Below are 14,316 nucleotides of genomic sequence, written 5' to 3' on the forward strand. Positions count from 1 at the left end.
TTCCTCCATTCTGCTTTTGTATGGCACAGTGAGCTCAATCAGAATCGCTTGTTTCATTGCCTTGGAGTGGAGTACCATGTCAGGTCTCATGCCGCTCTTGCTGTTGATTTCTGGGCGTTTCTTCCCCTCTGGTAGGTCAACTGTGCATTCTCAATCTTCGGCACCATCAAGCAGCCCACGTTTCCATGCTTTGGAAACTTTGGATGCTGTTCCTGGCCAGACTTTACTGCCTTCTGCCAAGCCGAACTCTACTGGAACTTCTGGTGGGGTTGGTGCTCCTTGGACAGTGCTCACCATGTGTGCAATTTCTTTAGCACTTGGCTGTGCCTCCATGTGTACTGTCCTTGGCTCAACGCCACTTTACATGAGCTGAGGACATTCCACTGTTTGTTTGCCATGGCAGAGTGGGCACGCAGGGTCATCTGCATTCCCCCATTTCACCAAGTTTGTATTCCAGGGAAGGAGGTTGTACACAGATCTTAGAATGAAGCTGATCCTCAGAGGGGCTATGTTCCACGTCGCTCCAGCTGAGGCTCCTTTGGCGAACATTTTCCCATGTTGTCCACTGCCCCTGCTGGCCTTTCTGGACTGCCTTCTGGACTCTTTTATCATCCACTTCCTTCTTGATCTCCTGTATAATCATGTCTCTTTTCGCTTTCCCCCTTGCCTTGGACCACCGTTCCATCTTTGTCGATCCCAGGCCTTGTCTTGTTGATTTGGGTGTGTCCTATTATTTCCTTCATCTTAAGACTTTCTTTTGCTGCACTGACTGCCTCCCTGGCTTTCCATTTTCTGCCAGTCTTCAGCTTGGGTTGATTGGATCTCACAATACTGTCACATGAGTCTTTCAAGCATGCTGAGAAGTCTTGCCTTCCTACCTTGTATTCTTCGACAAGGGACTTCAGAGGTAGCCTCAGCTTTGCTTGGCGACAATAGAGTGCCATGTCAGTGAGACCAGGTGGGACACCAAGCCATTTGTGTGTGTACTTGTTGATCTTTGCCTCTATCGACTCAACTGTGCTTCAGCTTATATCATATATCAGAAGAGATCACAGGAGCTTTGGTATCAGCATGGACTGTAGGCACCACACTTTGTATTTGCCAGAAAGGCCACACTGGTCTATGATATGCAGGCCTTCTTCTGCTGTCTGCTTGGTTTCCTTTCCTCTTTTTGTGTCTTTCCTCTTTTTGTGTCTTTTTTTCTGGGACTTGTCATACCATCTTCCAAGGCTCTTGACTAGTTCATCTGACACCACTGAAATGGCTTGGTTGCTACAGTGAATGTGACTGTTTCAGCTACCTTTCCTTTACGCAGTGAGAGGCTCCGTGATTTCTTTGGTCTGAAGTTCATCCTCGCTGACGCAACAGCTCGTTCAGCCATTTCAATATTTCACAGGTGTCATCCTCTTTTGTTGAAAAGACTGTTGTGTCATCCATGAAGGCTTTCAAAGGAGGTATCTGGTATCCATTACCAAGGTCGGCTTGATCCGTTCCCTTCAATGAGGCCTTCAAGATCGCTTCCATTGCCAGCACGAACAGGATTGGAGAAATTGCACAGCCCATGGCTACGCCCACTTCCAGATTGATCCAATCTGTTGTGTATTCCTTGGAGGTGAACCGCATTGAGAAGCCACGGAAATACTTCAGCATTTCACTGATGTTTGTTGGTACATGGTGCATCTCAAGAGCCAGTTGGATCATCTTATGAGGAACTGACCCGTACACATTTGCCAGATCCAGCCATACCACGTCAAAGTTCTTTTTGTCTGCCTTTGCTCTTCGGATTGCATCCCACATCACAGCCTAAACTACACCTCTTTCTTTCATGTTTTCTGTTCCCTTGCTGCTAAAAGTATTTTACAGCACTAAAAACATCCATTTGTTACAAGAGTCATGTGGAAAACAATGTCACTCAATTCCAGCCCGACTCCCCCACCCCCTTCCATCTTCTTTTTCTTCCATTCAAAACAGCAGCTTTCACCAATCCTTTCTCTGAATGCATGCCAAATAATGTGTGTTCTTGTGAAATGTGCACCAAATAAATTAATAATCAAAATGCAGTCTCTTTCAGCCTTAATTCTTTTTCTCTGTTTTTCCATTCCCCAAATATCTGTCTCAACACTGATTTTTTTTTTTTTTTTTTTTTTTTTTTTTTACTTCTCTTTTTTTTTCTTTTTTTTTTTTTCAATTCTAGGACATCTCAGCCACAAAAGCAAATTGTCTTCCTTTCTCTTCTGCTAAAAGCCATCACAAATCCTTCTACTGCATTCAACTTTTACTTCTTCTTTTTTTCTTTTTCTTCTTCTTCTTTTTTTCTTTTTCTTCTTCTTCTTTTTTTTTTTTTTCAGCCAGAAGGTGCGAGACAGACGAGGGTGCCCCAATGTAAATGACACACACACACACACACACACAATGTGACATACACACACATTTTTATACATGTATACACACAGAAACACACACACAACAAACTTTTTTCATGAAGATCGGGTGGGGGGGGGGCGGGGGGGGGGGGGACGTTTCATAAAAAGGAAAGTTTCTTCCTAAAATTACTTATTATTATAGAAATTCAGCAACACACCTACTGACATCCATTCAATGACACTGTATAAAAAAAAAAAAATCAAAGTCACAACATTTCCATATTACCATACAGCTTTCTCCCATTTCCCTCACCAAACCAAAGAGAGAGACTCAGAGAGAGAGAGAGAAAAAAGGAGATATTTGCGTAATGTACAGCTCAGGCAAAACAATTACCTCCAACATTATGTAAGACCTGACAGGGTCCAAATCTAATTCTGCTTCAGCTCATTTTCATGGGTTTTTTTTTTTCTCTTCCATCTCAGGAATGCAATAAATCCTGTTTACCCAGAAATTCAGTCACAATTGTGCTGTAATTTGCAGGAATGTGACTGAAATCAGTTTGTGCTTGCACACTCTTCTATGACAAATATTCTTTTCATGAACAGATCTCTGATACAGATGAATATCTGATAAAGATAGATGTTGCTTCTGCGTATCACATCCGCAAACCAATGAGCTCCTTTTTTGGAGATGTGAGATCGTGCAGAGATTTTGGTCTGTTTTCCAAACTGATATAAATAACAAATGCAATCATGTACAAAATGACCAATTAAGTGAAGAACTGGTTTTATATGGCAACTCAAACACATTTGCTACTGATGACATTTTTTATTTTATAATTTTATTTGCCAAAAACTTTCTGTATAAATGGAAATTCAATAAACAACAACCACAACTCAATGCATTTAGAACACAGCTCAAATACAAAGTAGAAGAATATGCATCTAATATAGTTAAATACTGATGAACAATTACGCTTTTCATACGAAGTGGAACAGCTACCTGCCAATTATGGAAACTATTACCTAATTATACTTTTGCCTGTTTTACAGAAACCATTCCGTATAATAGTCCTTATGGAATAATCAAAAACAAAAACAAACATCCACTGCAAAACACTTGTACTGGGAGTTTTTGTTTGTTTGTTTGTTGTTTTTTAATTAACCAAAAGCTTTCTTTTCCAATGATGTAGAAGTGGTATACCCACTGTTCCTTATTGTGATACTACAATGTTATCACACGCTTTTGCCTCATCTTTGTTGTCATTACTGTAGAAGTTGACATTACTGATGCTACTGCTATGTCATAACTGGTCTCATTATGATTATTAATATTATTATCTTATTATTATGTATTCTAGTGCTATTACAAGTTTCTGTCAATCAATGGCTCCTCACTGCCATCCCCTGAGCCACCCCTCTATCTTCACCTTCAAAGTAAATAATGAGGAAATTGCATGTTTCACCCAAAATTTTGTGTTTCTTTCTCTCTCCACTCACTCTCTGTCACACACATACACAAGCACACACATCCACACAGTGAGAAATACACACATGTACACAGTAAGACACACACACACACACACACACACACACACACAAATACACACAGTTTTGGTACTTAACAAACGCAGACACACATCACACATGCATAATATACTAAGTGACATGCACATACACACACAGTATGCACACAGTGTCCCAACAATGAATTATCTTGACAGTAACAGGGGCTACTACTTCAGGGCAGGTTTACAGTTTTCTACTTCTAGAGATCAATATCTTTTGCCGTCAGTCGTTATGCACAGTCCCTGTTGATGCAGTTTGCAAGTCAACCTTGCACACACAACCTCAGTTACGTTGTCAGCATATTCACCCTAAAAAGGAGATATGTCATAACTGACATGTCTCATTTCAACCAATAATTAAAAGATAAATGGGTCTAACAGAGAGAGAGGCAAAGACTGGAAGACCAAGAGAGATCAAGATGCACACAGACTGAGAACAGACAACAGAAATCTTTGTTTCTAACTCAACGGATGATAGATAAGCATCTGTGTGTATTTACACATGTATACAGTCCACACCCTATTCCAAATGGCAAAATAAAATGAAAAATCAAAAAAACATATACACACTCTGACACTGTGAAAAAGGAACAATAAGAATCTTTCTATGATAAACGAGGAACAGCCATGGGAGAGTAGACAGACACAGGAGTCTGGTGGGAAATGTGAAAGTGTGTGAATGTCAGACAGTGTGTGTGTGTGTGTGTGTGTGTGTGTGTGTGTGTGTGTGTGTGTGTGTGTGTATCTGACTTGTGAGCTTGTGAGCTTGTGACATTGTGTGAGAAAGAGCAAGACAAGATAGATCAAGGCTTCATAGTCATATGTGTGGTGTGTGTGTGTGGTGTGTGTGGTGTGTGTGTGTGTGTGTGTGTGTGTGCGCGCGCGCGCACGTGTATGTGTGTGTGTGTGTGTACGTGTGTGCACACACACCTGTATGTCTATGTATGTGTGTATACATGTGTTTGTATATATATGTGTAACTTCAGTGAGTGTGTGTGTGTGTGTGTGTGTGTGTGTGTGTGTGTGTGTGAGAGACAAGACAAGACAAGACAAGACAAGACAAATTCTTTATTTTGAGGATAATAGATAAGCACTGGTGTGCTTTTTTTACATCCAGTCCCTGCCCTGAATAGGGTCTACACTACACAATATTTAATAAAATGAAAGCATGGTGTTAGTAGAGATACACAAAAGAGGAAAAAAATATGCATAAATCAAAACAAAACAACACACACACACATGCACACGCGCACGCACACGCGCGCACACACACACACACACACACATGGCATACAGGCACTAGCATGGTGTTAGTAAAATGCATAGGAAAAAAAATGAACAAGATCAAAGAAACACAAACATACAACACACACCACATTACACATCAGAATGGGGTATAGAGGGTGAGGAAGGTTCTGTCAGAGAGAGAGAGAGAGACAGAGAGAGAGACAGTGTGTGTGTGTGTGTGTGTGTGTGTGTGCGCGCACACGAGGGCAGGGGAATTCAGTGTGTGTGCACGTGTGTGAGCATTCTTTTTGTTTGCTCTGGGATTTTTTTTTTAACCATATGAGAGAGAAAAGGTTGGAGAGAGGTTAAGTAAAACACAGGAAAGGAAAGAATGAAACAATTACAACAAATCAAGAAAAGTGTTTGTTAGAATTTGAAAAGAAAGCATGCATTGTGTTTATTTTTCAATAAAGGTGGATTGAATCACACACTATAGTAAATTTGAATACTTCTGTTCATTACTTCACCTTAAACTTTTTCACTTCTGACCACAGATATATATATATCTACGGTTTTGGGCTAACTGTATTATCAACTGCCTAGCCCACTCATGTGCAAACATTTACTTCCCTGAAAATGACGACTGCCTTGATGAGCATTCAAAGCAATATCTCAGCAAGTTTTGGCTCTATTTTAATGCAATTTTTGTTAAGCGTGTCAACATGGCTGCCAGGATGTACGGTACAGAAGAGGTGGCAATAATTTTGTTTGAATTTCCACACTATGTTGACAATAGTTACTACAAAAACATGATAGAAAACAAAGGTAATGCTGCTGTTGATCAACTGAAGTGATTCTGGTTTTCCTCGTGATGATTACATGCGACAAAGTAAATCAACAGGAAGGAGGCGGAGTTGTGTTAGAAGTGGGTATGGATAAGCCTTAACCATGACATATTTTTTCAGTCTAATTTTCAGCTTTGTCAGCATCTTTGTAGATTCTGCAAGTCATCAGCATGATGCCATCTTTATTTCTGCTTTAAGTGGCTGTGTGTGTTCAGCAGACTAAAAAAATCTTTAAGTACATGTGTGGAGAGCAGTAGCAGTGTTGCATTTGATCAAAAATGAAATTGTACACAGTTGTTGTTGAAGACTGAACCTGCACATGAGTGTAGAAGCTGTACCACAGAGTCAAAACCAAATACATTGTCAAACAAATCACAAATCTATTCTTTATGCCAAAGACTACTTCTAATGAGTTCTATACTTCAAATTATTTTCACTGATTAGGAATAGGAGTTAGGACACACAAATATATTCTCAAACTGGAAGCCCCATACATGTGATACAACAACAACACACACGCACACACACACACAAGTCACACATGCTGAATCATAATGCATAATTCATGATCTGATGATATATGTAATGAAATAAGTATATCAGTTGTATCTTTTGACACAAGCAACACAGCAAACATCAAACCAGCAACCACATAAACATTATATCACAAATCAAAGAAAATGTTTGACATTTTACGTACCTATGTTTGGATGTTTTAACAATCTGCATATTCTAGCCTCTCTCTCCAATTTCTGGTGATCTGAAACAAGAGTGAAAACAGCTTTCAGTAAGCACACCATACAGGTCAACCAGAAGATGTAAACTTTGGGAAGCTGAAAAGACTAATTTATATAAATCACTGGTTTCTCTGTCCTCATTAACAAAAGTTTATTTGTTATCAAAAATTAAGCCAATTATTTTTAACTTCCAGTTTTCTTTCTTTCTGATGGCAGGTTAAAATAAAATGCTGTATAAATTTAGAATTGAATAAAAGCTTACTTTTTTTTTTTACCCTAATTTATTAGTTCATACCGAAATTCGTAGAATTTGATTTTGACTTTACTTTGACCAGTAACTTAAGAACTGTGTTGTGCAATGTGACATATACTCTGCTGCACTGTCACAATATTGTGTGCAATAACAACAACAAAGGAAATCCATCTCTCTCTCCAAGAAATTTCTCTCCCCATTAAAAAGACATGAAATATTTCACAATCTCTCTATCATCTAGTCTCATTCCCAAGTAACTACATTTCAGAAAGAAAAAAAAAATTGGCAACTTGATCTCTGCTTCCAATGTTCAACAACTGCAGGAGGAATGACATCCACTGATTTGACTACAGGCAGGCAGTGTTGTTTTTTTCTCCAAAAGAAAACATTGCAAGGTTGGGAACACAATCAGTCCAAGTTAAGGACAGCAGTATGCATAGACACACATGTTGCATGATGTACTAATGTTCTTATCACATACTTTATAATGTGCAAAACTGGTGTGACCAACTGTGAGAGTTGTGTGACCAATCTGTTTGCATGCTGTTAACTGCAGCCTCAAACTAACTGAAATTCAAGTGGAACGATCTATAGAGTACAGTGTAGGAGACAGAAAGACACTGTGTGGAGAAAAGGCGTACTCTACCATTACACTGCACAACTGACTCCAAAAACATACATAAAATCACATTACTGACAGACCATTTTCCACTCTTGCATCATTTATTTTGTTACTTCACACTAGTACAGGCTGCTAAAAGTAAATGAGAAACAGTATAATTTCAAAGAAATTTTTATTTCAACCATCATACTTCATAGGTTGTTAACAATGAGAATTAACAATGAGAATTCATGTCAAGTATACAAGTTTATAGTTATCATTCTGAGCAATTTATAGGCCACTATCAAACACTGAGAAGGACACAGACAGACAATATATTGACAGTCTGCGAATTTATTCACTCGTCCACATAGTAAAATTCAGCAATTAATCACTAATTATCCAAGCATCTCTAGCCAAGTATTGAAACACAGTTTTAAAATATACAATACACTTGGAGTAAGATATATATATATATATATATATATATATATATATATATATATATATATATATATATATATATATATATACATAAGGTTCTTATCAATTGGTGCAAATGTCAAACAAGAATTAAATGACCTGTTACTGTGTTTGTATCCACATTATTATGGTAATGTTATTGTGTAAGAATAGCAATCATGTACATTGTTTAAATAAATCATGGGTAAACAAATTTGTGATCTCCCTCTTTCTCCACCCTCTCTCCATTCCAAACTTCTTAGCAGAGTTGACAGTGGACTGAGTGATACATGTATACACATTTTCCACACATATCTATTTCTTGTTAACAAGTAAACCAGACCATATTGTTAGAAACTGAAGAAAAAAAATGGTACTCAAAACCTTGCATAAAAAAGTACACTAAATTTGCCAAACATTCAGATTAGAATTGACTAATGTTTACAAACAATTTGAGACCATTTCAAATTATTACAAAAATAATGACTGTTAATAATGTTAAAATCGTTTTCTTTGAAAAGACAAAATTAATCCATGTACAGCTTCCTTAATTGATTTGAAAAAAAAAAAAAAAACCTGTCAACTGGTGCTTTAAAACAAATGCCAAATCAAGTCAAATCAACAGAAACTAAAACAAAATTTGAAAATGCGTAGGCAACTGAGTTAAAACTGAAAAAGGGGCGTCATGAAGAGGGGGGGGGAGGAGGGGGGGGGGGTGTTTGAGGGAGGGGGTCTGGGTGTGTGTGTATCTGTATGTGTGTGCGAGTGTTGAGCATGTTTTTCAACTTTTTGTCTATGAATATAGAAAACATTCCTCTAAATCACCCCAGGCCAATTGGCATTTAATTGTTTCACAATTATCTAGATGAAAGATTTAACTTCTCCAATCACAGCTTTGATAAATTATGATGAAATATGTTTGTATTTGTTAAACTTTCAACCAATACCCTTTTAAACTTTTTTTCACAGTTTTAGGTCTCAGATACTTTTTCTCTCTAGCAAAGGTTCCCCTTCTTTTTTCCAAAAATGAAACATTTTACATTCAATTTAGCCCAACTGGACAATGCAATACATCATTGCAAAATTCTTTTCAGCAGAAAAATTAAAAAACAAACAAACTATAATTAATTAAATACTTTGATGAATCTAAATAAACAATCAAATAAATATCAAATAAATAAACAATGAAACTGCAAATGATGAAGCTAAATAAACAATCAAATAAATATCAAATAAATAAACAATGAAAATGCAAACTGTCAGACTGACAGCATAGAAAAAAAAGAATCACATACACATGTATCTGCTGAATACCTGAATGACAAATATTTTTATGGAAAGAAGGAAAAAACTCAACTAAATTACAAGAAAAAAGAAATTCATTGCCAAATAACATACAATTTTTGGTTCAGCAAACAGGGAGACCAGGCGACCAGCACACATTCTCATATTTTCTATAAATTGAAGACATCTATTTAAACAGTTTCAGTGTTATTGTGTACAACATTAGCCCCCCCCCCTCCCCCCCACCCCCCAATTATAGTCCCACCCTTCTCCTATAACATACATTCATAAGCGTGATAAGTTTATTGTTGGTTGGGGTTTTTTTTGTTTGTTTTGGGGTTTGTTTTTATTTTGCTCTTTTTCTTTTTTTTTCTCCGCATTTACACTTCCATTAGTCTTGTCATGTTTTGGGCTTTTGGAGCATAACTAACAAATTTATCAGATATAAATGCTTTCCAGCAAACCAATGGTAAGCATTCCAATTTCCATTGGTAAAAAATTTGCAGTCAAACCCCATGTTGTTAAATCTCGGACAGAGTGATCCATATGACTTCCTTTTTATAACACAAACAGCCACATTCATATATATATATATAATATATATATATCTGATCTAATGTATCAACCACCCAATCTGATTCACATAAATGACAATCAATCAATTGCTGTTTACTAACTCAATTTATCATTTATTTCATTTTACTGTATGTCTGATGCTTGTTTTTGTCAAAAGATAATGATTGTTATGCACTTTACTCCAGTTTGTTCTGAATAGTGTTGGTTTGCACTGACTCAAAAATAAAAAGTTATCCCAAACGTTTTAACATATGGCTGTAAGCATAATGTCATTTGAGTGTAGACTATGCAGCAAGTAAGTGTTTAGTAGTAAAATAATGCTGTTTGCATTACACTTAACACTAAACCGACAGACACTGACAATGGGACAGTTCTATGAATTATCATTATTATGTATATTTGCAATGGGTCAACATTGTAAGCATTTGTTCAAACAAAGCCAATTTAACTCATACATGTAAAGGAAGGAGCCAAAAAGCTTACCTCTTGCTGATAATTTTTTAGTGTTAATTATCTTTGCTGCAAATTCTAATCCAGTTGCTTTTTGCACACATCGTCTGACAATTGAGAATGCTCCTCTGCAAATAAAAACACAAATCAAATTACCATGATTACACACGCAATGAATAAAATTTTCTTAATAAACATATCTATCAAAACAATTATCCATGCATTCCTGTGTTAATAATTAGATCTTTTTCTTAAATTCATGCTATTTTGTCCTGTGCTAATAATTCGATTTAAAAAATATGCTGCGCTTCACTCCTTACTTCACTCAAATTATAATTTTCTGGGAGTTCAAAATAACACTCGACAATATCTTCAAATTAGCATACAACAGACTGTTAACCCAGAATCACATGTTTCGAGATGTGTGATTTTTTGTGTCTGGTTCCATGTTTATTGTATGATCTGAAGCAGCACCACCACTCACCAAATGTGCTGTTTGTGCCGTGTCTGTGTGCACGATTACAAGTTGAAACAGAACCTGACGGATTGTTAACGCCAGCCTTGTTTCTTGATATTCTAACATCACTCATGCCTTAAAAGAACCACCAACAAACCCATAATACATGAAATATCCAACAAAGACTGTACTTACTTTCCCAGTTCTTCCTTCAATTCGTAAATATCACTGAACTTCACAGCAGACGTCGGGGCGGCCATGTTGAATGCTAAATGATACCAGCATCAATCTCGAAATGTCTCGCGCATCAGTCGAGACCACGGATGCCTGCGGAGAAAGAAAAAAGCACGCAGTTCGTTTCACTTGGTATCCACACGCTCTCACTTCCCAAGGGCACTAGATTCATATTTGAATGGGAAAATATCTGATGAGATTTTCATTCGATATTATTTAGCAGGAGATCGCTTTTATATGAGTAGACGAAGTGAGAATGGAGGTGTATGGTTTAATGAGAAACAGAAACTAGGTTGGTCTTTTCCTCAAACGGACCTCTCCGGCTCACCGGTCGATCCACTCTACCATCCCTCTCCGGCCAGCCCTTCCTCCCGTTCCACTCACCCCCAAACTCCCCAAAATAATCAAATAAAGCAACGTCACGACACTATCCAATCCATCATCATGCCGGACCAGGTAGGCTATTCGCCATCCAAATAATATTATGACCTGGGAGCACGTACTGCAAAACTGACCGACTAAGCGACAGTATTTCTTACTACTTTTAGCATTACAGTCAAAAACATGTAACACTAATCCTGGCCACAAGATCACATTTTCAAATTTTTCTGATTTCATCCCCATAATCGTCCTTAAGTAAAACAAAGGCTTTACGACCTGCTTTTCTCACGGTTGCAATCTGCCGTGAGTAACGCACTGCCGTTCCGTCAGTGTTCGGCCGGCCGGTGTCACTGGTCACAGCCACACGCCCGGACGGCACTATGATTAAGGCCAACGGTAAACAGTTATGCCATACAAATTACACGATGTCCATTTTCATGTGAGATAAGCAAAACACATAATTCCACTCCTTTGCCGTGACATGACGAAGCATCCCAATCGCAGTCACTGTGACCGCCATCATAGATCCTTTATCTTTCGAACGGGGAGGGGGGCGGGGGCCGAGGTGGTGTATGTGTGTGCGGGGGGTGGGGTGGGGGAAGGATTTGGGGGGGCCGGGTAATCCAACTTTTTGAACAGCAGTGACGGCCCGGGGACTCGGACGGGGAAGTGAGCCGCCGGGGGAGTATATGAGTTCAGTTAAGACTCAGGACGCGGGGCGAAAAAAACACCTGAAGACTGTAGGCCAACAATGATAGTTTCACACCGGCGGTAAAGCATGTCATGTGCACTGATAAAATTAAAGAGGACTAGTCAACCACAGATAAACATGACTGATGATAATGATCAACAAATCAAAGATCGACTATTTCATGGATTTGAAAATTGGTACCGTGACATACAAATATTGTATGAGTTCGGCGCGGGAAAGCCGGGGCGCGGCGCCGGGGTACCAGCGAACAGGCCTACATCAGTTTTACCTTCGTACTGCTTTTTCAATTTTTAGGACTTTTTCAGTTACTGATGCCGGTACATATACACCTGTACACCTCCTCCGTCAGTCGGCCCAGCTCGGCTGACGCCAACCACACACACACACACACACACGCGCGCGCGCGCACGCACGCACACACACACACACACACACACACACACTGACACAGTACTGTACGGCACACACACACACACACACACATACACACACACACACACACACACATACGGCACACACACACACACACCGTGACACACACACACACACACACACACACACACACACACACACACACACACACACACACACACACACACACACACACACACACACACACACACACACACACTGGCACACACACACTCACACTCACACACACATACACACCGTCACACACACACAGCACTGCCCACACACACACACATACCCGGACACACACACACACACACACACACACACACACACACACACACACACACACACACACACACACTGCACACACTGACACACACACACACGGCACGGCACTGACACGCACCATGGCACACACACGGCACACACAGACACACACACAGACACCGTGACACCCGGCACACACACACACACACACACACACACACACACACACACACACACACAGAGAGAGGGGGGGGGGGGAGATATGATATATGAAAGATCGGCACAGGAAAGCGGGTCTCAGTCCTCTCCTTCAGTACTGAGTTTAAATCTGCGCCAACAAAGTTAGGTACCTATTCACACATGGGTGGAGCAGGGGTGGAAAATCGGAGTTAAGTGCCTTCTCTCAATCAAAATATCAATTTCCAGCATTACCTTAATGTATTATCTGTTATACGATAAATGATAGCGTAATAATGCGTGACGCAAGTTTTTTTTCTTCTGAACCTGTTAATAGTACCAGGCCTACTATATTCACGCATTGTTCTAGTGTGTCTACATTAATGTTTAAGCTCAAAGAAATAAAGTAGGTAAACATACAGCTAAAGATAAGGGATAAATATTTGCGAATTTGTTATGAAAGCGCGGTATATTGTCAAATTAGCAAGTCAAACATAAGCCTACACTGGCATTGCTGTGCCGATTGCTAATTTGCTATGTCAGTAAATGTTATCGCCCACACGACTGCGTTTATTACGTTGTTTGTTTCTCGGTTGCTTAAAGGCCCCTGTGGTCTAGTGCATCATTAGAAATATGAATATATTCTGATAGGTTTGTGAATCCCGGCCAATAACTGTTCACATAAACTCGCTGACACAATTAAACGACTGACAGGAACTCACCACAAGCAGTGGAAATTTCACTTTAAATGAGATGTCAAAACTTGCGCACCAATCCATAAACGCCACACCATATCGGCTGTTTTGGGGAAAAAAAGTAAAATTACATGTACACACACACACACACACAGATTTTTTTTTCCCGACGATGGTTGGGAACGAGGATGAGGATTTTGCTTTGGAAACCCATTTGGGTTCAGATCTTTTAGACAGACTCTGTCTTATTACACACTGGCAGCCACGACTTGAGCAAGATGCACCTGAATCACTTTACCTAAAAACTGGGCTAAAACTGAGCTCATATTGAAATTGTTTATCCAGCTGCACATAAACATCTGCGTGAATTTGGATCTGCGTGCTCTCTCACCATACACTGCTGTCTGTCACACACAATATTCACACTCGACATTTACCTCTGACATTAATTCAAATGGATTCCAACTTCTCTTCCAGATCCAGCTGAATCATGAATTCAGTTGAGTTGGGGTACAAGCAGGGGGAGAGGAGGGGGACGATAGAATCTGAATTGCGCGTTTCTCCCTTTTCCATTACTTGACTGAAATGTTACTGTCCATGTGCTCTTTATCTG

General features: G+C 39.2%; 1 protein-coding gene across 4 annotated transcripts in view; it reads right to left on the reverse strand.

The window, feature by feature from the left end:
• Positions 1–11,807, reverse strand: part of LOC143284607 (calcium/calmodulin-dependent protein kinase type II subunit delta-like) — a 91,494-nt gene extending 79,687 nt beyond the window's left edge. For all 4 annotated transcript variants that reach the window (XM_076591470.1, XM_076591452.1, XM_076591461.1 and 1 more), the window contains exons 1-4: positions 11,715–11,807; positions 11,019–11,150; positions 10,400–10,494; positions 6,704–6,763 (exon numbers count right to left, since the gene is read on the reverse strand). In XM_076591470.1, the coding sequence (XP_076447585.1) occupies positions 6,704–6,763; positions 10,400–10,494; positions 11,019–11,083 (220 nt within the window). In that variant the 5' untranslated portion in view covers positions 11,084–11,150; positions 11,715–11,807. The remainder of the gene's footprint in view (positions 1–6,703; positions 6,764–10,399; positions 10,495–11,018; positions 11,151–11,714) is intronic.
• Between the last annotated feature and the right edge of the window lie 2,509 nt (positions 11,808–14,316).

Source organism: Babylonia areolata, chromosome 1 (assembly GCF_041734735.1).
Source record: "Babylonia areolata isolate BAREFJ2019XMU chromosome 1, ASM4173473v1, whole genome shotgun sequence".
Taxonomy (NCBI): domain Eukaryota; kingdom Metazoa; phylum Mollusca; class Gastropoda; order Neogastropoda; family Buccinidae; genus Babylonia; species Babylonia areolata.